Source organism: Plectropomus leopardus, chromosome 4 (assembly GCF_008729295.1).
Source record: "Plectropomus leopardus isolate mb chromosome 4, YSFRI_Pleo_2.0, whole genome shotgun sequence".
NCBI classification, from domain to species: Eukaryota; Metazoa; Chordata; class Actinopteri; order Perciformes; family Serranidae; genus Plectropomus; species Plectropomus leopardus.
The window spans coordinates 15187081-15212115 of NC_056466.1; the positions used below are offsets into that span (position 1 = coordinate 15187081).

At 41.4% G+C, this 25035-nt stretch overlaps 1 protein-coding gene across 1 annotated transcript in view; it reads right to left on the reverse strand.

The window, feature by feature from the left end:
* The window catches only part of frem3 (Fras1 related extracellular matrix 3), a 39228-nt gene extending 14533 nt beyond the window's left edge, over window positions 1–24695 (reverse strand). The window contains exons 1-6 of the mRNA XM_042485329.1: window positions 19673–24695; window positions 18791–18880; window positions 4729–4875; window positions 3016–3246; window positions 2779–2904; window positions 2163–2414 (exon numbers count right to left, since the gene is read on the reverse strand). Coding sequence (XP_042341263.1) covers window positions 2163–2414; window positions 2779–2904; window positions 3016–3246; window positions 4729–4875; window positions 18791–18880; window positions 19673–24695 — 5869 coding nt within the window. The remainder of the gene's footprint in view (window positions 1–2162; window positions 2415–2778; window positions 2905–3015; window positions 3247–4728; window positions 4876–18790; window positions 18881–19672) is intronic.
* Between the last annotated feature and the right edge of the window lie 340 nt (window positions 24696–25035).

A 25035-nucleotide genomic window follows, 5' to 3' on the forward strand; every position in this document is an offset into this window, starting at 1 on the left:
GTAATAAAAAAGTTAAATTATAAAGAAAAACAGGCCATAAGAGTCTCAGGGATTTTAAGGGCTACAATTTGTCAAATTTGTTTGGACATTTTCATTGTCAAATCAAATCAAATCATTTGATTTATTGCTTTTAAAAAACTGCATTCCTTCTCAAGTTCGTTTGGCAACAAAGCCATGAATACCATCAAACAAGGGGAAAGAGTAAAAACATGCCCGTCATTTGGATTCCTCGAACAATAGTCCCTCTCTCTCCACCACCTGCCTTTTGGTCCCTGCAGACAAAGGGATGCCCTCTGTTTCCCCTGAGCTCCGCTGAATGCCAATGAGGGCTGGGGGTCGCTCGAGGAGCACAGCAAGGTTCGGGGCCCTTTTATCTGTCAGACAGGCTGTAGTGTAGCATAACATCCAGCGAGGCTGCCATTCTCCCCCTCAACACCTGTCTATTGTTATCTTGCTCCTCACATTCAGACAGACAGAATATGGAGGATAAGTGAATCAGAGTGTGTAAACAAAGCAGTCAGACAGGGGCACAGGAAGAGTAATGGGCCCGAAAATACTGTAAAGCCATTAGGGCAAGTACGGTATCAAGGGCTTTTGTTATGGCGACCGTGGTCATTATGCGATTAATGATGTGCAGACACCAAAATGCCAAAAGACATCATCAAAGGAGCAATGAGCAACAGGATCACCCACAGCTGCCACCACAGAGTCAGTAGTACTGTAACCACAACACATGATGCTATTGTTTCTCCACCTTAAGACAAGCAACTTGTCTGGCGCTCCTTGTTTAGTGTCAGGCAGCTTTTGGTTTCTATCTCTGTGTGTGCTTTTGTTGATTTGCATGCATCAAATTTCAATAAATCTTTTCCCTTTTGCAACAAGCAAATATCTTTCTGCTGTCGTCACAGATTAAGCTATGAGACAGAATTATACGGAGCCTGATGCATCAACACTAATACTCAAAGTCACAAAATTCGTAAAAGTAAAAATACCACTTTTGCAAATATCAATGCTCTGAGGTAGCAATTAACTTGATCATTAATCAGCTCATTTCTTACTTTCCTGGCAATGTAATGTGCCATAAAAGTATCTGTTATATGATCATATTGTAATTCACACTGCATTTATTTAATACTTTGAATGTAAATAAGATGCTAAAGCACCTAAAAAGCTTCAAAATAGAGATAAAAGATAATAGTAATGCCAGAAGTCTGGGCTTAGTCCCACAAGTCTTCAAATCTTAGAAACTGGGGTTCCTGTGGATCCTTAAAAAGTCCAAATAGCATTGAATTCATTGATCTAAAACAAGGCCTTAATTTGCATTTTAAAATGACCTGAATTAATCTTTGTTCTTAGAAAGTGCTCAGTAGTAGGAATTAGGATTTTATGAATCCTTTTGGGCATTGTTTTGTAAAATCTCATAATAACTGGTATTATCTACTTTTTTGTTAAATAATTTACCAAATTCCTCTCCTTAAACTCACCATGATGGGGAGCACAATCTCACTCACAAAGTGAAAAACACAAAATCATCAAGAAAACCGGCCAACAGCTGCTAGATATTTCCCACTTTGGTTAGTAAACCAAATACATTATTATAATACAATATGTTCATTGTCACTGTGTTCCACTCTAAAAAGGTTTTTTTCAGCACTTCACATACATAAACCAACTTTTTCACTGGAAAAAAGTGTAATGTTTTATGTTACAATAAATGTTTGGGCAAAGTTGTCCTTCAGTTTTAATTATTGTAAAATTGGTCTTAAATCTAAAAAAAGTCTTAAATCTAACTTGCTTTAAGCTAAATGAACCCTGGAAACAGCTGAAGCTGCTGTGACTGGATTTGCTTTTTGGCAAAGAGGAGTCAGGAAAGCAAATGTTGTGGCTAATGTTGACAGCAAAGGTTGGAAACAGGCAATTCATTCATTATATATACTGAATTCAATGTTTCTTCATTAACTGGCCCCTGGCCTCCTGCCATTTTACAAAAGCCGCCCCAAAGCAAAGAAAATTGAGAATCCTTAATCTTCAGCGAACTGACCATTCACACTCATGAGTTTTGCTGGGCTGTTGAAAGAGTTGCTACAACAGAACAAGTCCTGATCAATAAACAATATTGGCTTCATGACATACCTTAGATCACTAACAGCGACCTTACTCACCATCATCACTGTCTGCCAGGATGGTGATCTTAGCAGTCGGGAAGTTGGCGCCCACCTGGCCGCCCATGGGCATGCTGAGGGTGACGTTGAAGCTCTCCTCCTCCTCATACAGGGAGTCATCGATGATGATGATGCGACAGATTTTCTCTCGCTCGTCCTTATCGAAGCGCAGCACGCTGGTGTGGTCCTCAGGTCGGGTGATGTAGTCAGAGTAGGACAGCACAGTGCTGGGTATGGTGCCAGTGGCAGTGGCTGAGGAGTTATGGGAACATGGAGAGGACATTTGACTTCACTCATCACTGAGGGGATTCTGGCTGCAGCAAGTCATGCGTGAACAGGAAAAAAGTAATGCACTACATACACACAGGAGTTGTTACTTTTATGTAATAATTAAAAATAGTAAGTAAAAACTATAAAAATAATAATAAATGTAATGAAATACAACTGCACATCTTTGTCAGAATGTCACAACAAAAGAGTGAAGCAGGACTTTTAATTACCATTAATTGAGTTTCATTATATGCAAGAAATCTTGGAACTTTTGATTTATCACAGCTTTTTTTGTGTGATTTGTTTTTCTTTTGAAGACAATAATTACAAACAGGTTTTATCTCACCTTGCTGAGTGGAACAAACAACCATCAGTTCCTGGCTGGCATCGCCTGAGCGCCGCACCGGCACCAGCAGCTCGCCAACATCCTCCTCTATCTTGTACTCCGCTTGAGGAATGTAGACAGTCGACTCTGATTTGGAAGAGAAAAACAGATTATGAGTAATTATTTTTAAGTCAATAATGTTTCAATCAAAAGAGGTTGTGTGTATGGTGGCAAGGCCTCACTCAAATAGATTCCTACCATCTCCAGGATCCACAATCTCGACCGTTGCGACGTCGGGGAACTCCAGCACAGCCATGACCGGGTCTGACAGCTGTATCTCAAAGGTCTCGGAGGTCTCAAACTCCTGGTCTGTGAAGATCTTCACCTTCCAGGTTGCCGTGGTCTGGCCGGGGTTGAACTGCACCTGCTTCTGGGCTTTGCCACGGAAGTCTTTGTCTTTCTCAGCTGTTCCATCTTTGGTGGCGATACCTGAGGGAGAGGGATGCACACAGTGGTGCGGTGGTAGTCGATGAGGTGAGTGTACCATTGGGTAGATGGGTCGGTAACAGAGGAGGAAGTGGGCATATTGTCCCGTATATATTTCAATGATTTTTTGGCTGATTGAGTTGGTATACTGTAAAAATTCACAAAAAGACGAAGGAATAAGGCGTATACCTGTTTATACCCTCCTAGATGTACACATTTTGAGCTCTGAGTGTAAAAAGATTTATTTAAGTGGCTGTGATAGCTGTGAGCTTCTCCTGTGTTTAAGTATTCAAATCCCAGGATTCAAAAAATGCCAGTATTTGTACATTTCCTATAAAAAGTAACGCACCAACATTTGTATATATCCCACATATTTTCAAAGGCTGCGATCACGTGATGCACTGACTGACTGCCTGAAAGACCTTCCCCTGGAGATGTGCCTTTAGGAGCGTGTGAATTTAAGTGAACTTTGAGTCATTGTAAGGAATGTCCTCGCCATGTTTCTGTCCCCAAACCTAACCATAGTGATTTTTATTGCCTACACATAACTAATGTCACTATACCTTAATCACGTAACGTAATGTACATTAAGGACATAACGTCATTCTTGGGACGCTTATTTGCATATCATACAAGCTGTTGTGCGTGTATCTTCGTGGGGTATGATATGACATTAGCTATGAGAATACGTTCATTATGCATGTCATGATTTGCATATTATAGGTATGGGGATTGGCGCACAGATACTTTCTGGTGTAAAAAAAAAACGAGAAGTTATGTACATGCATTTTTCCCTATAATGAATCTCTTTGGTTAATACTTGGAGGAAAACTGCATCTGTAACATTATCTTTAAGTATGTTTGTCTCTTTACAACCCTCTAGCCTCTTCAAAGACAGAGGAGCACGCGTCAACATATGTTGCCATAAATCTGTTGCATGCAAGTGTCTGATGCAACCAAACAGACCAGCATGTTGACATTTCCTCGTGACCTTTACCAGGAAAGGTTTTATTTGCTCTCAATCACACCTCTTTCAGGCAAGAGAGGAAATGGAGCACCAGTCAAACAAAAGCACAAAAGATTTGCACCTTTAGGGACACAACATTGTTATTGATACGAGGGTCTATGCTGATGCTTTATAGCAGGGCTGGCCCTTTAAATGGTACATAAATAATATAATACAGTTAAAGGGGCAATAATTCTTTGTTAAATTGTCAGTTTAATAAGGGCATCATCCTTTACATCAGTTTATTATGAAAGGTCACATAAATGCTGCAGGAAGTCTGATTCTGACTCTGCACAGGAAACAAAAGTAAAAATAAGAAAAAATGTTGTTTTCCAAAAATAAAAATAAAAATCCAGAAAAATATTAATTTGACATTGCTGACTTCAGCTAAAGTTGCTCAATATAGCACATAAATATATGGTATATAAGTCCAGTTATTATTCATTAGGTTGTACAGTAAAAAGACTGGCAACACTTACTGACGAAGGAGGTTTCTCCCAGGTAGCCTCTGCGTTTGAGCGTCACCTCCAGGAATTTGGAGTCCTCATCCACTAAATAGTATTCCTTCTCCAGAGAGATCCAGGCCCAGTTGAGCCGGAACGGCTGAGGCTTTAGTTTGTTTCCACCTGAAGACAGAGAAAAAAAGATTATTGCACTTGTACTTTAGTTAAAAGATCTCTTACAAAGCAGAGTACAAAAAAGACACAATCTGTTTTGTTCATGTTCGGAGCCGCTGAGGGATATAAACTGCGATCTGCTCTGGGCTCAAGGATGAAAAGGAATCAAAGGGGCATTTTAATTTTGGAGGGGAAACATGATAACTTAATACCAGAGCTTCCCTAAACCTCACTTCACTGGGACTTAGGAATACACGCCTTACATCTCGTTTCCTCTGATTCTCGTCCACCTTAGGCCTCAACAGGGCACATACTGACACAGATATAAATTTACGGTGTGCTTATGGAAAAATTCTGTCATAGTATGATTTCTTTAATGAGCTGGCCTGCTGTAAATCTGACTCACCCCATCATGTCCACGCTCTGTTGCTCTTCCTCATGAACAAGGTGACGCTTAAGTGGGAGCAATGAGGCTTGTTTTTTACCCATTAGTGACCACAAAGACACGCTGAACACTTATCCTGAGTCTTAAACTAATGTCACCTTGTCTCACCACAGCTTCTTGTATAACAAACTCTGCACAATACTCAGCATCAGTCGTGGATAGTTTAACACTTTGTGAACCTTGACTTAGTAAAACAGACATCCGAACAAAACACTCAAATCTCAGAGTCACCTGCCACTGATCCGCAACTTTAGACCCAATCCTGCCTTTAATCCATACTATCTCATGACTCATGTAATCCCTCAAACTGTCAGCTCAGTTTTGGTCATTGACGTGAAACTGGCTGCTTCAGAGATATTTAAGATTATAGGGTTCTGCTACATAATCTGGATGTTTTTTTAATGACAACGCCGAAGGGCCCTGTAAAGTCTTATCCTTCAGTGAGAAGAGCCCGCTGACCTGTGACTTTTGATGTGAAATGGGTCAAGCTCAGTGGGTCCTTTGGATCAGGGAGGTTAGAGTGGGCTGTCTCTCTTTAGTCTTGCACGGCTGGTCACACTAGCAGTGGCCACCTTCTGACCTAACTCTGCTAAAAACGCTTTGAGGAGTGAGGGAACCAAGAAGAAACGTTCAGCAGTTTGGTGGGACAGTATCCTATGTATTGACAACTAGTATTTGGTCTCAGAAACTATAAAACACAAACAGAACTGAACATTGTTCCAGCTTGAAAAAAACATAGACAGAAAACAATGGCAAGGAGCGTCTGCCTGTCCACGCAATCAAGCAGCATTGAGATCAGGTTTGGATCAGTGAGGAAGAAAGAGGCTGCAGTTTTTATGCTATGTGACTGAGGACAATGAAAAAACAGGGGGGCTGAGAGTGGGTATTCAGGATGGGAAGGGGGCCACTTCCTCAAACCCACATGTCAACACTGATGCCAAACCAGGCTGAGACACAACAGCGGCTGACCACACTCACAGGAGCACGTTCAGATGAAACTGATAGCGACAAGTGGAACTTCAGGGACAATGACAGTACTCAATCACATCACTACTGGTGTGAATGGGATAGTTTGCTGATTTCGACCAGTTATATCATAGCCCCGGGGACCCCGAAATGTTGATGAGTACCCCAGAGTTTTATGTTATAAATATATAGTATAGGTCTCCAACATTGAGAAACTGCTGCATGCTAACTTGCATATGTTTTTTGTCAATTTGCATACATTAATTGCACATATATACAGTACTTTAGCAAGTGCTTGCCCTATTTGGACATTATCTGGGTGGTTTGAGGGTTTATTGAGGATGCTGACTCCATGTCTGATATTTTTTAAACAATAAGTCTGCATATTTTACCTGCTGTTGGTCTGATTTTGATTAATTTCTATTCAAATTAGACATTTTGGAGGACACCGTTATGACTGGATTAGACATATAACTTCATCTTTCTATGTTAGATTTTTTAAATAACTTCAAATCAGTTACGAATTGTACAATGTTTATAAACACAATGATAAATCATTGCAGGAGGTTTAAATTTGAATTTAGAAACCATCAAACTGAATTAATGGACAAAATGTCGATACGCACCATGGTCAGGCAGTATAATAAAGTAATGTTTAACAGGTGGGATACACAAGTCCTGAAACAGTTTAAAAAGAAATACGCAACTTATGCAAATTGCCCCACATATGCCAGTTAGCATCCAGCAATTTCTCAAATTGTAAAAGGAGGTCATGCTTATCACATATAAACCAAAAGTCGCTTACTCTAATTCCTATTTCTCGCCTTAAACATCTTCTGAAACATATTTTATTGCACCTTTTGGCTGTAATATGAGTGTATCGACAAGAAGCAGGCGCCATGCTGTTTCTTGTATGGTAGTAATGCAGGCTAAAAAATACTGAACTCAAACGGAAAAACTAATAAATCCTGCTAAAATATAAACCCAAATTCTGTTACTGTGATGCCTATTTCTCACCTCAAATGTTTTCAGAAGCAAGTTTTAGCTTACCGTTTAACTGGAATTTGTGGTCGTTTGTTAACTGCCGGCTACCATTGTTGCCTGTGACTGGCATTACCTCACCCACCGGCGGGAGCATTGCATTCTGGTAGTTGTAGTTTTTCTGCCTCTTGAGCAACAGCAAATGCCACAGCCTGTTTCCTCTGTTTTCCCTGGTTATGTAGCAGTAATTTAAGAATAATTTTCATATTTTAGACAGGCTACTTTTCTGAAAAGACCATGTTCTCAGCAGTGAAATGCTTTTTAAATAATTAAAATCAGGCTAAGATATTCAAATACCACAACTGGTTTTCACACACATCACTGCAGTTTGGTGAGAGTTTTAGCTGTGTCATCTTGGTGTCAGCGGCCGTGTCTGCTTTAAGAGCAGGATTAAGGACCTTCTGGACTATGGATGCACAATTATGGTCTCTGACAGTGCTAATTGACTGTTTGTTTTAAATTTGTTGCCTGTTGCGTGTGTGTGAATTTTTATGCAGTTTGTTTTTACTTTTGCTGTTGTGTTTCAAGTCTACTTGTTCTTTTATGTGAAATTCATCATGCTGCTGTTTTGGCCAGGACTCCTTTGTAAAAAAAGACTCTGAATCTCAATGGGACTATTCCTGGTTAAATGAAGCTTAAATTAAAAAAAGCACTATCTCTTATTCTATCTGCTTTCCACACACAGATGGATACATGACTGCAAGCACAAAGCCTACGCCTGGTTACAGGCAGGCAACACGGAGCAGCAGAGCCCAGTGGGTACAGCTACCCTCGACCATGCTCAGGTTTCCAACAGTCATGGCTAAAAATACAGGAAACATGTATCATGTCTGTTTTTGCTCGCCCCAGATTCTTTAGGTGTTTATACAGTGCATGCATGGAATGATGAATTTAGAAAACAGACAGTCTGACTTTGCTGTATTCTGTGCAGAAACTAGGCCTCTACACAGTAACTGTATTTCTATATAACCTTAAAATTTTTGCTCAATCTGTGCTGCTTCACATGTCATGAACCTGTTGAACCAAGACTTAATCAAATCCTCATCTCAACTAGAAGACTCCTTTTTGCCACCTGATGTTTAGTTGCCTTAAAAAAGGGAAAGTCTTCAAACTTCAATTGTCAGATTGTTTCTGTGCAGGAGAAAGTGTGTCCTGGCAGACAGCCCCATTTGGAGCTGATATGAGGAGAAGCTTAGTCAGTGGCTATCATCAAGGATTATCAAATGAACACAGAGAGACAAAAAGCCTGCTTCTGTCTTGGCACCGTGCATTCAGGCCGCTTTAAGTTTCTGCATCGCTACAAGGAGTAAAACAATGGAGTTTTTATGAATGAATCAGGAACACAACTCTTGCACTGGTACTTCAAAGGCTGGTGGACTTTTGTGCCTAATAGCAGATAACTTCAGTGCACACACAAACAAGGGATTTCAGTTTTATTACTGGTAAAAGTAACATATTACTATTATTTAGAACTCATTTGTCACAGTATTGATGTATAGGTTTTGTACTCCCATACCTAGATTTTGAAATTTTTTTAGAATATTGTCAGGCTTAAAAATAGCGATGGCCGGCTGGGAAAAGAAGTACTACCTGATATTTGCATGTAAACTGGAGGCCCAGGTAACTTGACATATTTGAAATGATGTAATGAAATTTCACAAATGGCCATCAGATCATTCCTGACGTTTTAAGTGCCTGTAATTTATTTATAACAGAAAATCAATTTTGTCATTGGTACAATCAAACATCATATTTCTTTTTTTTTTTTTTTTTTTGAAAAACAGTTTGGCAAGAAGCTAAATATATATAAATCCATTTAAAAAAGAAAAAGCAGAGCCCATTTAAAGCAAGTTTCTAGATTACAGCATTCTGGAGATATCCTGAAAATAGTAAACAGAGTACTTTGATAATTTGTTGTTAAGGTTTACCAACAAATTATGAGGTGTCTGACTGGTGCATAGACTTGTGTACTGACCAATACCCAATCCAGTATTTTAGGCAGTATTGGAGGCATTTCTGACACTGGTATTGGTTTTGAACAACTCTACCTGTGGCATCAATCAATCAACAATATCAACAATAATCCAATCTCAAATTAAGTTACCTTTATTTGTAAAAGGCAAACAACCTCCAAAATGTATTGAATGCCTTCACCACATTTTAGCCGACAGGCTTGAGGAGACCAGTAAATAAGTAACATCTGTCATTTTTCTTGACCTGACTGAGTGGGTTTATTACACTGTGAGGTCCACAGGTGCTGCTTCTTTGCTGTACAAGCGGTGCAGGTGGTTGCTTTTGTCCATAATTAGTCAGTGTTGTTAAAAATGCCTGTTTCACATGTTTCTATTTCCTCACCCAGGAATTTCTCAGTATCTTATTTACCGTTTACTCAAACAAAGTCACATGAAGAAAAAAGCAATTAGAGCAGTTTTCTGTCTTAGTTCAAGATCATAAAAGATCTCGCTCTGTTTCTTTCTTCCTTCCCGCCAGACTGCCAGATTATGTGGAGCAGAGTGACAGCTGTACTCCACAAACCTCCTCCACCCCCCTCCCTCTGTGTCCCCCTTCCTCCCTGTGTCGTCTTTGTTCGCTGAGGGGACGGACAACTGAGAGGGACAGCAGGCCACAGTCTGGGTGGGCCAGATCTACCACCATGGCATGCCTCCCTGCCTGTCTCCACATTGTTCACACCAGTGTAAGAGAGGGGAATCTCCCTTTCTCTGGCTCTTTTGTGCAGACACTGAGGCTGGAGCTGGCAAGAGTCTCGAGAAAATCAAGAAATAATCAAGAGGCCAGACTTCCCAGCAGGGTTATCCTTTGGACTGAAGCACACAGACAGAGTGCTTCTGACAGACATGAAAATGGTTTAAATTGGCTCAAAATAGACAAGTTAAAAGCCTGTGATATAATATCTGCAAACATAAAAGTCAAAACAGATTTTTAGGCATGATTGATGGTCTAATTTATTACAATTTTTATGACACACACTTATATTAGACTGGCCATCAAATCCAATACATACAGTAGCTGCCTGGCTCAGCTCGCATTTCCATTAGCTTTTCAAACTGACAATCATCCTAATTTCTGCAGGGATGTCAAGTTTTATAGGCTGCACGTGTTGCTAAATGTCCCTGTTAGCAGCTATTTAATAAATTAGCTTCAGTGTGATTGATGCTAATCACTGACAAGGGCAGGGGATGAATATTAAAGAAGTATGTTAGTGTTTTTCTGTTTTAGTGCCTGAGTGAGAGCGACTGGATCCTCTCCAAACCTTCGTTAAAAGCTGCTTGATTTATTTTGGCGCAGTAAGTCACATAGTGGCCCGCTACAAAATGGCATATTTGGGTATGTTTGGTGCAGTATTTAACTAAAAACGTAAAAAGTCAGCATTATAAAATGACTGTGCAAAAGAGACTCAGCGAAAGAGTGTTCTTACTAAAATTTTAAGTATCCAATATCTATGAAACAAAGTCCAAACATGCACAAGGCATTACAGCCTGAGATTTGCCTGAGTGTCCTTCAACCAAACATTCTTCATCAGCTCGCATTCACACAGCGGTGCTTCCTGCACCATACATAGATGCAGCGGGATAGTGGGTCAGGCTGGAGATATCACAGGAGAGGAAGGTCAATATGAGGCTTTGACGTTCATCAGCATGATGCAAGGAAGAGCAACCTTCTAAGAATATCCTCATCAGATGACAAGCATCGCCATTATTACATTTCCTCATTAATCACCCTGTTGATATAAATACTGTGGAGGTTCCAGTCAGCTATGCTCGGTATTTAAATACCACTGTTTTTTTAGTATGGTCCATTAAATCATGGAGATGTTCACCGATGATAGAAACAAAAGCGCGGTTCTCTATTTCGATTCTTTAACATCTTAATAAGGTAAGAAGAGATCGTGAAAGCCATCACTTCCTCTCTGCGTTCCAAGAATCCGTGTCAGGAATGCTGCATGATTCAGTGTATTAATAACTCTATCATTCCTTACGGACAGTAGCAGCATGTGCTGTAAATCGACACATCGCAGTGGCTCGATTGCTGCTTCAGTTGCGGACAGTGAAGTTATCTCTGCAGGATGTCACAAATCATAATTTGACAGGGAATGAGAGCTGCATCTTTGACGCTTGCTAGCCATATACTTGACATGGTGACACAGATGCTTGTAACGTTTTTGCGAAATCTAATAACTTTAAAGATGTTGCAAAATCTTTATATTTTCTCTTTTATGCGTATAAAGATTAATAAGGATGCAAGAAAAGAAGAAATAATCAAAGACTTTTCACAAATATTGTCCAATTATGTACAATGGCACCACACGCAGATGCCAGGTCATGTAGCCTGCTCTGAATTTAAAGGTATATGTAGACACAAAATAGCAGTGTTTTGAGCTACATTTCAGCATGTCAACATCCGCTGTGCTTTGCCTAAATGATGTGTCTCAATAGTGCCCCATGCATTTCAGCTTTGGTTTAGCGTGTTAGTATGATTATATCTGCTGATTTAAACATAACACACAATACAGCTGAAGGTGATCGCGTCTTTAGGCCTCAATCAGACAGAGCCAGTTTCAGCAGCATGGAGCGGTTTTTGTAATTGTTGTCAGTGAGTATGAAGTGTTGCTTTCATGGCTTGTGTTTTTGCGCTCTATATGTTCTCGCAGGAGAGCCCTGAACGCCTCAAGATGAAAAAGTTCAACTTTGCATGGAAAAGTGCCCGATGTCATTGGTGTTTTTTCCCCATTGTCCAATTGGATGAATTGAGAGGCAGGACTCCTGTGGTAGCAATGACAACAAGTGGTAGGCTATAGGTTATGCTTTACAGCCTTGTTGTGGTGGCAGCATTAACACATGCAATCAAAGTATAGTTTGGCTTTAGCCTAATGTTAGCTTTTTACTTTTGGCGATTGCATTTACACTTCAAAAATCATAAAGGTGGTGTCCAATTCTGGAGACAATAGAAAAAGCTTATTGGCTTTTTCTTAGGGAAACTAGGGCCTACAAAACATTATCCCTGCAGCGCTCAATAGGTCCATTAAAGAGATGACAAAAGATATTACAGTTCATCCTAAGGAAGTGATAAATGTAGAAAATTCAACTACAATTAGGCTAATACGTGTCGAGCCATTTCAGTCAAAACCACAAATGTCAGCCTCAAGGTGGCGCAAAATAAAAAGTCATGGTATCACCAAAATCAGTAGTATACCTCTTCCAGTCACCATGGATGTCCGAATCTCATTTAAAAGTGGTGGACTGACAGAAAATCCGACAGAAGGACATTACCATCCCTGAGGCCATGCCGCTAGCATGGAAAGAAAAGGACAAGGAAAGGAGTGCGAGTAACTCAATGACAGCTCGGCCAGGGGCAGCAACAGCTTTGCCATATGAGAGCAGATAAGAATAACCGCTGTAGCCATACATCATAACTCCCCAGCCCTGCAGCCATCCAACCACCGTAAATCAAAGCTGAAGAGAAAGGACAAAACGAGAAAGAAAGACTGAGAATGAAGTGATACCACAGTTCATAGAAAGGGAACCTGAGAGGAAAGAAAAGGGATGGAAATTGAGAAGAGGTCAAAAGATGAACACATCATAGTAAAAGAATAGTAACGCCGTGAGGGGGTCTAAAAGGACAGGAAGGAGGGACAGTGACAACAGAGTGGGCTTGTGGTGGAGAGGGACTAAAAGGCCTTGGCTTCGAGTCACAGGGGGCCCCGACAGTGGCACCATTAGCCAGTAAATCTCCCGGTGACTGTTGACACGGGTGACATGTAAGATCCCAAAACACAGTTAGGAAGTAGGGGTGTAACATGGCCATGTCAGTCTACAAGCAGTCCTACTGTACAACAGAGTGCACCCACTGTACTGAAGAAAATTCACCAAAATATAGACACATTTTCTAGCTCTTTTTCATTCGTTTTTACTTCCTGGGTATCATTGCACCCTCTGGGGAAGTGCCCCTCCAGACACGGCACCTCCCCTGTGGAAGTCTGCAGGTTATCGGGCGAATCTGAGATTGGGTTGGATTTCTGCGGCGCTGGGAATGGGGTGACGGAGAGCTTTGAAAGGGGATCCCCCTGGAGCCTTCCCTCTCACGTACACACCTGTCTGCTCGGGATACCACCACACTTCCAGGCCTTGCTCTGTCTGCGGCCCTGGAGTCTGGAGTCTCCAAGGAAGTGCATTCCTCTCCCGGCTCTGAATGATCACATAACACTCAAGCAACTGGGGTCTATGATCCCTCTCCAGAGCTGGATATTGTTGCTATTGGAAAAAGCACAGAAGCCGAGTTATCTAAATGTGGAGGCTCTGTTCTCCTTTTCCTCTCATCTGTTAATCAGAGCAGTTTGATTAATACCGCTATGAAATCTGAGGATATCTTGCATCCAAGATTGGCAAGTAGAGACAGCGTTTCTGAAGGCCGGTACACCACAGAGTCAAAAGATCTGACATAAATATATTACCCCCCCGGTCCTTTGACTAAGAATTGAACAGAATCTGCAGATGTCTCAACATGTCTGACAGTAAATAAGGTTTTCTTCTCTTAGCCTGTGGCTCACTGGGCCATGCCTGATGGACAAGGATATATGCGAGCCGTGTATCCACTTGTAAAAACAAGTATTTATTGCCTCACTGTCCCACACTTTGAATAGCTGTAGGGAGTTTCTGACCTGGTCACTTGCATGTAGGTTATTGCTTTTTCAATAGAAATTGCCGGCAGACACAAAGAGTGGCCCAAGTTGAACTACAGTTTGTGTTTGAGGTCGCTGCCACAGGACAAGACAGTGGAATTTGTTTTTCAAACTGTTTTGTAAGAATTCACAAGCTAAATAGTTTTGTAAAGTTATGTAGCTCTCTTACTTAAGGGGAGACTTCATCCCCAAATGAAAAATATATGTTTTTTCTCTAACCTCTATGCCATTTAGCAATCTAGATTTTTTGGTGTGAGTTGCTGGGTGTTGGATATACCGGCTGTAGAGATTCTTCTCTCCAGCATAATGGAACGATGTGACAAAATTGAACAGAGATGTCTGTTTCCAGAAATCATGACTCGGTTACTCAAGATAATTCACAGACTTTGTTATGAGCTGTTTCATGTAGGAACTATTTTGCTCCTACCGAACTACACCTGCAACTGTATAACTGCACAGAAAGAAGTGCGTATCTACTGCTAGTTCACCTAGCACCACTGAGCTAACTAACTTTACAGCTCAGCCAAGGAGGGTGCCATTATTGTTTAGATCTTGCACTGACACAAGCTTGAGCCTCTATATACAAAATATAATACCTATATTTTTGATTTTGGAGTGAGCTGTCACTTTAAAATCACAGCTGTCAAACACAAAAAGATAATGCTTTATAGGATGACGCAAGAAAAAAAAATCTCTCTACAGCCCTCAGACTGAGGCTGTTTGAGTTCTGCAATAACGGCCTTTGTGGGTCAGATCATCATATGTATGAGCTTCTTAAGAAATTATAAAAAGTTGCTAAAATGATGGATATTACTAAGACGGTTGCATTATCAGTGCTCAGAATCATTTTTTTTTCTCTGCTAATGCTAAACTTTTGCAAGTTATGATGCAGTAAATATATTTAATTACATATTCAAATGGGATTCAATAGTTTTTTCTAAACTACATAGACTCATATATATTCCAATGCACAATGGTATTTGATTGACTTAATTCAGTTATTTATTCACTTAATTAGTCATACAAAACCCACATATCTGTGAGCAAATGCCGCCTTCCACATTGAAGCTTTGTCAGCTTTACTCGTTGTTTTCCCTGCTTCTGTCCTGCGAATGATCGATGAAAAGAGGTGATAAGTCAAAAAGCCTTCTTGATGTGTCCTGACTTGAGAAAAACTACACTACCGTTTTCCTCAGAGTCTGGAATTTAACTGCTGACCAGCAGGTCTCTTGGTGTGTAACCCAATTTCCACTCCTGACCTCCTGAGGACACACTTAAACTGTGTGTGGCGGCACACACTAGTTCAGACACAGCACATTCAAGCCTCTGATTAAGATCTTTATGGGTAAATTCTGTATTTTTCAACTTGGACCCTATTTTGCTGTGTTTAAGTGACTGACAGAAACAACAGTTTTTAAATGGGTCCCATACTGAGCAACATCACTGCAGGTGGCATCTGCAATGTAACCATTCAGTATGTTCTCAGTCAGTTTATGTCCACTAAAAGTGTTTGTATAGCCACTGACAGGCTCGTGTTGTTATTCCAGTTGTCCAAAACCTTATGGAAAGGTTCACTACAGAGATAGTTATTTATGAAAAAAGTAGGATCCTTTTTGTTTAACCAGAAACAGCCCCTTAATTACTATTATAATCCCACCAAACTCAATTTAAATAGAGAGTAATTTTATCATAGTAAAACACACTTTATTCAAAGCTGACAGAAACAAATTAGAACTAAAAAAAAACAAATCTTGGTTTCTTTTTCACTGTTCCAACAGATTTGGTCTGATTAAAATAAACCTTTTATTCACCCAGTTATATGTGAAAATATGCCTCCTCTTAAACATGCTAATAGAACTGTTTATTTAAGAAGTCTGGTATTTGTATTGGTATTGGCAATTTCTGTAATGTTTCTGGTTAAAGAAAAAGGATCTTACTCTTTAATAATATGGTCAACCTCTCTGGGGATTGTTGTCAGCCAAGCATAATAATAATAAACTGAACCTGTTAATGGCAAAAACAAGCACATATGTGGACATACATGATGGTGCATAATTGCCCTGAGTGGTTACACTGCACCCGGCTGCAGTGCTCTTACTCATTACTAGACCAATTTCAAAAAACGTTGCCATTAATCATTACGACATAAAAACAGGTAAAAATAGCGTCCAGAAAATACAGAATTTACCCTACAATATATCTGCAGATAACATGTAAATATTTGTAGATACATACATGTAACATGCAACATTCGAGTCTTATAAGGTATGCCAAATTGCTGTACTACTCCTTGAGGATGTTAATGATTTAGACTGTGTGTGTGTATGTGTGTGTATTCTTTACTTGTAAGACGCAACAGTGCATGTAACGGCAGGTACTTCTTAATGATTGCTAAGACCCTTAAGCAGCTGTCCATTTCCCTCTTTGTAAGGGTCCAAAAAGGAGGTCACACTAACGCTAGTACTTAGCTTAATAGTTTTTAAGATACTACCTCAAAGGAAGGATTAAGCAATTCAGGGTGAAACATTACTATCTATATGGGAGATTTATGGTTTTGTCTGTTTGGATCCAGGACGAGCTAACTTTTTTGTGTCTCTTTCCCATTTAAATTTTTGAGTTTGTTTCCAAAAAGATCCTAATGACAGAGAAATTGCAAAAGAATTAGCCTCTATTTGGACTAATTCCAAACTTTTGAATTATGAATCACTTTTTCTGGCACTGGAAAAAACATTTCTATTTAGCTTTGAAAAATAGGTCACTCACTTCATTCACATTTTCAAACTGGGCTGACAGGGACCAGTTTAAGGGATAATCTTAGGTGCAAATCTCTCGTAGCCAGGAGGTTTGCTTCCCACACAAACATCTCACCTTCTTAGATTTATAAGTAGATAGGTTGACCATTAGCGTGCTCTCCACATGCATGTCCTTACATGTCCAGGATAAAGCCACCTCCCTGAGGAGTCACCCCCTCAACACTTCACATTAGTGATTCACCGCTTGGCTTAAATTGCTTTTATCTGTTATTTGATCTTTTTCCGGGGTGAGCCAGTCTATTTGTTTGTGTGAGTGGCTGTGTGGCGGTGAGTGTGCAGGTGAGCACATGTTAACCATTTTACCTACTATATGGAATAGAATAATATATGTGTATGGTATTAATTACATTAACGTTGTGGTGTGACTGCACTGTCTGTGGCCTTTACATGTGAACCGTGGTCATGCAGACACACAGTTTTGTTTTATGTCTCAGTCTGCACCGAAGCACCTGGTTCAGCTGAGCTGGCTGGGAGCTTAAACAATGTATGAAGGCAAACAGAAGGACTGTTGGGCTAATTGAAGCCTTTGCGTCTGCTTCCTGTGATTAAAGCTCTACTTAAAGACAGAAAAGCAAACCCACATTAACAATAATACTGGTGAACAGGATAGAATGAAGAATATTTCAATCAGTGTCAGAGCTACTCACCCTCATTAAATGTGAATTATCGCCTACTTCACTTACAGTCTAGGGAAAAAGTTAATTACTGGGAGCCAGTGGAGGCTAATGAGAGGCTTCACTTTGCTGACAAGAAAATGGTAATTTGACAAAACGACACATCCTCCTGGTCTTCCCTCCTCAATAGCGCTGATGGTATTATCACCAACATGGCCCTCACTCAAGCATAATTATAGACTAAACTTTCCCTGCTGCATTGATTGAATTTCCAAACCTTGTTTTTTATTTTGTAGCCGACACTAAAATGGCAATGGCCACCTGTTGCATTTTTATTGCTTTGCTTTTGCTATATTTGTAACGCTGTTCATGTAAATCTGTATAAAAGTTAGTGGTGAGCCACAGACTGCAGTATACCGTCATGTCTTCACCATGCATGTCTGGTTCATGTAAGAGAATTCTTATGGATAAACAGATATTCACAAGGAGAGGAACACTAGACTGTCATGTTATACCTGCAGACATTAATAATATTCTCAGACTGAGGCTCGTATGATGGGGAACTATGAGCAAACGTAATTTTAGGAAACGTGACAACTAAAGTGTACGAATGGAATGCCTCGAGTTAGATGGAAAAGAAAGAAACATCTAATTCAAAATGTAAACGACACTTATGGATGTTGCCGGCTTGCAAAGCGGAAAATAGAGACAACAAAATCAAATCTTTTCATTTTGAATCCAACTGATTGCACTGAATTGTTTTACAGAAATTCTGACTATTCCTACAATGAAAACATGCATTCAAAATTTTTCCTTTTTACATGTTTTTGACACTATTCGCACACACAACAATAGTGTAGTTGGGAAACCGATTCCAAGAAGAATGTACAAACTGAATAGCTCATCACACATACCTTTACACATTTAACGGTGTCACTTAAAGCATAGGATGAAAGGGGGACATTTGAAGTGCCCTTGGGTGAAGGATCCTATTGTTCTTTAACAATAAAGTTTAGAGCATAAGGTGGTCCCACCTCTTTCACTTTTACCAACCCACAGTCAGTGTTTGGCTGAAGTCCCCTTTGACCCGTCTCTTTTAAACCTGTTACCCTTTTCAGTGGGGCGAAAAGGCTTGGCTACTCTATACTGGGTGTCAGTCATGGCCAACTGCTCTAAGTCTTTGTGATGCAAACACTCGGCAGATTGACAGAGAGCAGGAAGTTTCAATTTTAAGAAGCTATTAAAAGACAGAAAAATCTAAGGACAGCCTTTGGCCAAATGATTCCTCTGTAACGGGCCCCAGTTTGGAGTTAATGCACAGAGATATGAAATATTAAAGGGTTCCTACCGCTGTCTTCAACTGTAAAGTAGAAGATATCACTGGTGGCGTTGCTCCCATCTAGCAGCACGTAACAGATCTTCATGTCATCGATATCAGCTGTTGGTGTGAGAAATACAGAGAGATAGAGTGTTAGCTGAAAATGGTAAGATAACTGTTACCACTAACCCACTTTTACAAGGTTTTAGTTACAGCCCGAAGGCTGCAATTAAAGTGATATGGGCCCCAGGGGATATGTGTTTTGAAGTGTTTAGGATTGTTTCAAGCAAAGCTCAGAGGTTTCATCAGTTGGAAATATCTATTACAGAAATATAATCAACAGTTATTATTATGATGATTATTATTATCAGCTGCAGCTGTTCGAACCAATTATAGAGACTTAATTTTGTTAATCAATAATCAGCAATGTTCCATTAAATATTACTCCATATTAGTGTTATATGACAATTAACCTTAACATAATGAAATTATTATTTTGGCAACATGCTGCAAACAAAACAATGACATTTTCCTAATAAAGTTGATAGGGCTAATATGTGAGAAAAGAGTTGCCTGTTTGCAACATGGATGTATAACATGGATGTACCTGGATGATTGGTGCTGCTACAGCACTGTGTAGCCCATAGAGCAAGACTAGAGACTTCTGGTTTAGCATTCTGCCAACTTGAATGGGGATAAAATTATTTAATCTTGTGGCTCTTCTAGACTTTTCAAATATTATCGGACTGAACTAATCAAATCTGGATAATGGAACAAGTCATTTTGCAGGGGTCATAACACTTGACAAAAGTCTCCACTAAGTGAATTGAAAAAACACATGGTTATTTAATTCATTGTCATTAAAAAATATTCATTATTGAAGAGAGATTAAATGGTGTGAGATTGTCTTACCTTGTGTGAAGGTCTTGATGCTGTCGTTGCCCAGCCCGGTGTTCATGATGAAGCCGTGAAGGGGAGCCTCAGACACAATGTATTTCAGGACCCTCTGGGCACTGTCCCGGTCCTCTGATCGAAGAGCCTTACTGGTGATCACGAAGCCCAGCTGGTTTGTTGGGAGGACCTTCAGTGAGGCCGCAGCTTTGTTAACCACAATCTGGGGCACACCGTTGTCCACAGTGTTGATGTGAATGTGCATCATCTGGGGCTTGCGTGTCTCATACACAGTGTTAGGAAAGATGTAAAAGTCTGTATGTGTGCCATCTGTGATTGTAAACGAGAAGCTGTCTTCGTTGGTCTCAGTGCCATCGTGCTTATAGCTGATAAGATTCTCGTTAAGGTCCTGCTTGGTGAATGTTGAAATTGGTTTGGTGTTGTTGTAAAGCAGCTGTCCGTGCACTGGCACTTGGGTGACTATGAATCGCAACATGTTGTCTGGGGTGTCCCGATCCTCCGCTGTCAACTCAAACGGCGTGATGAGCTTGTTTTCTCCCTCTTCCACAACGAGTTTGTTTATTGTCAAGACAGGTTTCTTATTATCGACACTAGTGATGGACACTCTGAAGGTGCGGAAGACAGGATTGTAACCGTCTGTCACCTCAAACTCAAAGCTGTCCATTTTCATTTCATCGTCGGAGGTGTGGATGTAGTAAATCTTGTTGCCAGCAAGCTGCAGTTGGGTGAAAGTGGAAATGGGAACACCTGGGTGGTCGGTGCTCTCCAAGTGGCCTCTGCTAGGTGCTCTTGTGATGCTAAAGCTGAGGAATTCATCAGGACTGTTAATGTCGGTGGTGCTGAGGAGGTCAGTGGTCAGAGTTACCTTCCCTCCTTCTTTTAGAGTCACACCTTTGTTGATAACATCTGGAAAGACCATGTCAATGCTTCCAATGTTGATGTAAAAGTAACGGTCAATAAGAGGATTGATGCCGTCTGTGACGTCAAACTTCAGCAGATCTCGGATACCCTCCTGCCCTGTGTGTACATACTGGATGAGCTGTTTGTCAACTTCATCCTGTGTGAAGTTCATCCCGACAGTAATGTTACCTAAAACATCACCAAACTTGCTGATGCGCTGAAGGTAACCTTGGCCTGGACCGTAACGCACAACATATATTAACTCTTTGTCTTCAGAGTCGAGATCTGTGGCCTTCAAAACCCTGTTGCTGATTGCTTTTGTCTCTCCAATCTCAACATCGAGGCCATCATTTATAGCCATCCTTGGCGTTTCATCATCAACAGGAATAACCATGATAAGAACAGTTTTTTCTACGGCATGTTTTCCGTCAGAGAGTTTGATAACAAAGCTGTCGTTTTTGGTCTCGGAGTCATCATGCTCATAGACAATGTTGGACCCCTCTTTAATCTGTTCCAAGTTGAATTTTTCCACAGGGATGGAGCCAGTGCTGAGCTGCTGAACTACTGTACCATGTTTGGGATTTTTGATGATCTCAAAGTGCAGCTCATCGCTAGGAATGTCAGCATCAGCCGCGTTCAGAATTGGCGTATCAATGACCAGACTCATGCCCTCCATTACCACAAACTCACGGATGAAAATCTCAGGCTTCTCGTCATTGGCTGGAATGATGACGATGGGGAAGAAGTGGCGTTCAGAGAAGTTAATACCATCTGAGCAACGGAAGGTGAAACGATCTTCCACAGGTTCAACCCCTTTGTGGATACTTTGGACATAGTAGATGTGACCGAGGGCGATGTCTTTAATGCTAAAGGCAGTGATGGCCATCCCTGCCCTTGATTTCTCAGAGCCTGCAGCTGGGGAGATGTTCTCAACATAACCAGATGTTGGTTGGACGATGATGGTGCACAAGATATCATCATTATCAGTGTCAATATCCTCGGCTTGGATGTGGTCCAGAGTGATGACATTTTTCTCCCCTTCCAGTACAACAAACTGCTCTCCAACGCTGACAATAGGTGGAATGCTGTCAACAGGAAGGATGGTGACGTGAACTGTCACACCTTGGACCTTGTTGCCACCAACAACCCACTGCTCTGACAAATCAGACAGTGTAAGGTTAAAGGAGTCGTATTCTTTGACCGGTCCGATTTCACCGGATGTGTGAGCATACACCACTGCCCCATTAATGATATCTTCCTGGGTGAATCTTTCAGCGGGAGCACCATTAACCAGGATTTCACCCAGCTTGGGAGGCTCTTCAACAATAAACGTAAGCCGGAGGTCATCTGTGTCTTCATCGCGGCCTTGAATTACATTACTTGTAATCTCGCTGGCTCCATTCTCCAGTACATCGATAGCTGCTCCAAGAAGACCTTCTGGGAGCATAATGGTCGGGATCTCATCATCAACTGGCTCAATTGTGATCTTAATGGTGATTGGTACCTCATGAAAACCATCACTGACATCAAGCTTGATGGTGTCACTGACAGATTCTTCTCCACCGTGGATGTAAGTTAGGCGACCACTTCCAATGTCTTCAAGTACGAATGTTTCGCCGTTTGACATGTCAATCCCCAAATACTGAAAATGCCCGTAACGAGGAATCTGAGTCAGGGTGAAGATGATGTTTTCATCATCTGTATCTGTGTCTGTGGCATGCAGCTCTTTCTTTGTGATGACATATGCACTTCTTTCCAAAACAGTGAACCCTGTGTTGGTGATGAGTGGAGGCTTGTTGTCCACTGGCTGTAAGAAAATAGTAAATAGTCCATCCATTGTGTTACCAGAAGTGTCTTCTACTATGAAAGTGAACTGAGCCACTTTTGGAGTGATGCCCAGCTCCTGGTCTGGAGGCCTATAAGCTACTTTGTGGTGATTAACCTGGGCTTGTGTGAACTCTGTAATTACTGTGTCAGGGTTGTCAGTCAGTACTATAGCACCTAAGGGTGCTGGATTGTTCTCATCAGTATCAGTTGGGGGCTTAATGATGGTGTACTTAAGATCCCTATCATCTGAATCTAGGTCACTATAACACAAGTATTTCTTCTTGAAGTGTGTCAGCTCGTACTCCTGGACAGTCATGTGAAGGGTGGTGCCTGGAAAAAGTTCTGGGGCAAGGTCATCGACTGGATGGATTTTGATGGTGAACATGTGTTCACCTGATTGATTAGGAGGGTCGTTATCATCTTGGACCCGGAACACAAACTGATCAATCACAGTGGTGGTGCTGTGGGGTCCAATGTGACGATAGAACAGCTTTCCATCCAGAATATCCTGCTGAAACCATTCAGTTACCACCTGCTCAAACATCTCATCTGTCTCGCTGAACTTCCAGAGAGACGGGTCAGAAGGAGCCTCCACTTGCCTCAGCAGGAGCTCCCCTACAGTTGAGTAGGGCGCCTCCAAGATGAACTTAATGGTAGAGTCTTCCGAGTCGATATCTGTGGCACTCAGGATGAAGGGAGAGATCTGCATGACTTCATTCTTGAATAGCACCAAGCCGGTGTTAGCGTTAATAATAGGTGGCTCATCATCAGTGGGAGCAATAGTGATGGGGAACAAAAACTCCACTTCATTGCTGCCATCAGTCATTCTAAAAATAATGTTGTCGCTGTAGGTATCGCTGCCATCATGCTGGTACACCACAATCCCTGCGTCTAGATCGGCAGGTGTAAAGAACTTCCTGCGAGCGCCGAGCATGGTCAGTTCTCCATGCTTTAAGCCGTCGACAACAGTTATTCTCACATCTTCCAGGTTATCCTCATCACTAATCTCTAAATTCTGGGAGCTGGAGAGAGCTCGCGACTGCCCTTCAAACAATAGCTGCCCTGTATTTTTGGTCGCAACAGGAGCCAAGGTATTCATAGGCTTCACCACAATCATAAAAGCAAATGGATCGGACACGGCTCCATCAGTGTCTACAATTTCAAACTCTAGCTGGAATATCCTCTCTACTTCTGAGTCCTCTGAGGGCGGCTTATAAGCTATTTTAAGATCTTTGATGTCTCTCTGGTAGAAAGAGGTGATGGGCAGGTTTTGATCATCTGTGCTGATGATGTAGCCCTGCTGAGGGCTCAGCGGTGTAGTAATGTTGAAAATCAAGTCATCTGGGTCAGATTCAACATCTTCAGCAGCCAGCATGTCACTTGTAATAGCTGTCATCACAAACTGATCAACCTCCATCATCATCATGGCTACAAAGCTGGGTTTAGGAGTGGTATTCTCCGCGCCCTCTCTGATTCTAACCATCATTTGAAAATGCTCTTGCATTATTGTGTTGCCTTCATTATCCTGCAGCTCTACCATCATTGGAATATAGTCCCTGTTTGGGGAGTTGGTTTTAGCTGTGTGCTTGTAGCGAATGCCCTGCTGCACAAACTCATCACAGTCAACGAACTGGCCATTTGAGGGGCTATTCAAAAGAGTGCCATACCTGGGAAGACCTCCCGCGCCGACCAGAGTGGTGATCTTACACTGTGTGACACCGTCCTCAAAGGAGAACTCCAGAGCCTTTTTGTCAATGGGGTTGCTGTCACCGCTGAGCTTTTCAACATTAAGGGGCATATTCCTGGTGAGGATCTCAAGCTGCTGGAAAACCACCTCCACTTCCAGCATGAAAGGGATGATAACAGTGTCCGTCTGGGAGTCATAACGAAGCTGCAGCTTCACACGATCCTTGCTGGGGCTCCGAGATCCAAAATGAGTGTATTTTACTTCATCTGGTCCAAACGAACAGGGGAACTTTTTAGGGGTCAGCATCCCAGGTTTCTGGGCAAGTGGGTCATTGTCCAAAACTGTGATGTGACAGCGGTCACCAGGCTGCACTTCTGTTACCAGGTCATTCACAGGGTCCAGAAACACAGACCTCCCAAAAGGCACCCTGATCCCATTGTTGGCGATGATGATGTTGTCTTCATTAGGTCCAGATCTGTGGTGATAAAGATGAGCTGGGTCAAACGGTTCTGCTGAGGTGAAACAGAAGCTAAGAGCAAATGTCACAACCAGACATCTTAAAAGTTCCCACTTTTGACAAAGTGGGGAACTTTGCAGACAACCAGCCATATCCACTGCTAGTTGCCTTGCAATTTAATTGACAAGTCAGCAGTAGCAGGCAGATTCCTGTCCCAAGTGGGGAAAGAGCATTAAAAAAAAAAGAAAACTCTGTGATGTGGGAGCCTCTGAGTGTCCTCTGTGTCTCTCTGTTTCTGTGTTGCCACACAGAGACACAAGTGTGGTGAATGCTGCAGGGCTGTGCAGGTAATAATGAAACAGTAGACAGTGACAGGCGCAGGCTCCTCCTTCTGTCAGCAGCAGGGAGGGAGCCTCCTGCCCCCATGGCTAATTTAAGAAAGACCATTGGACAAGACTGTGAAAGTGCCCCCCCCCAACCAACACCCACTCC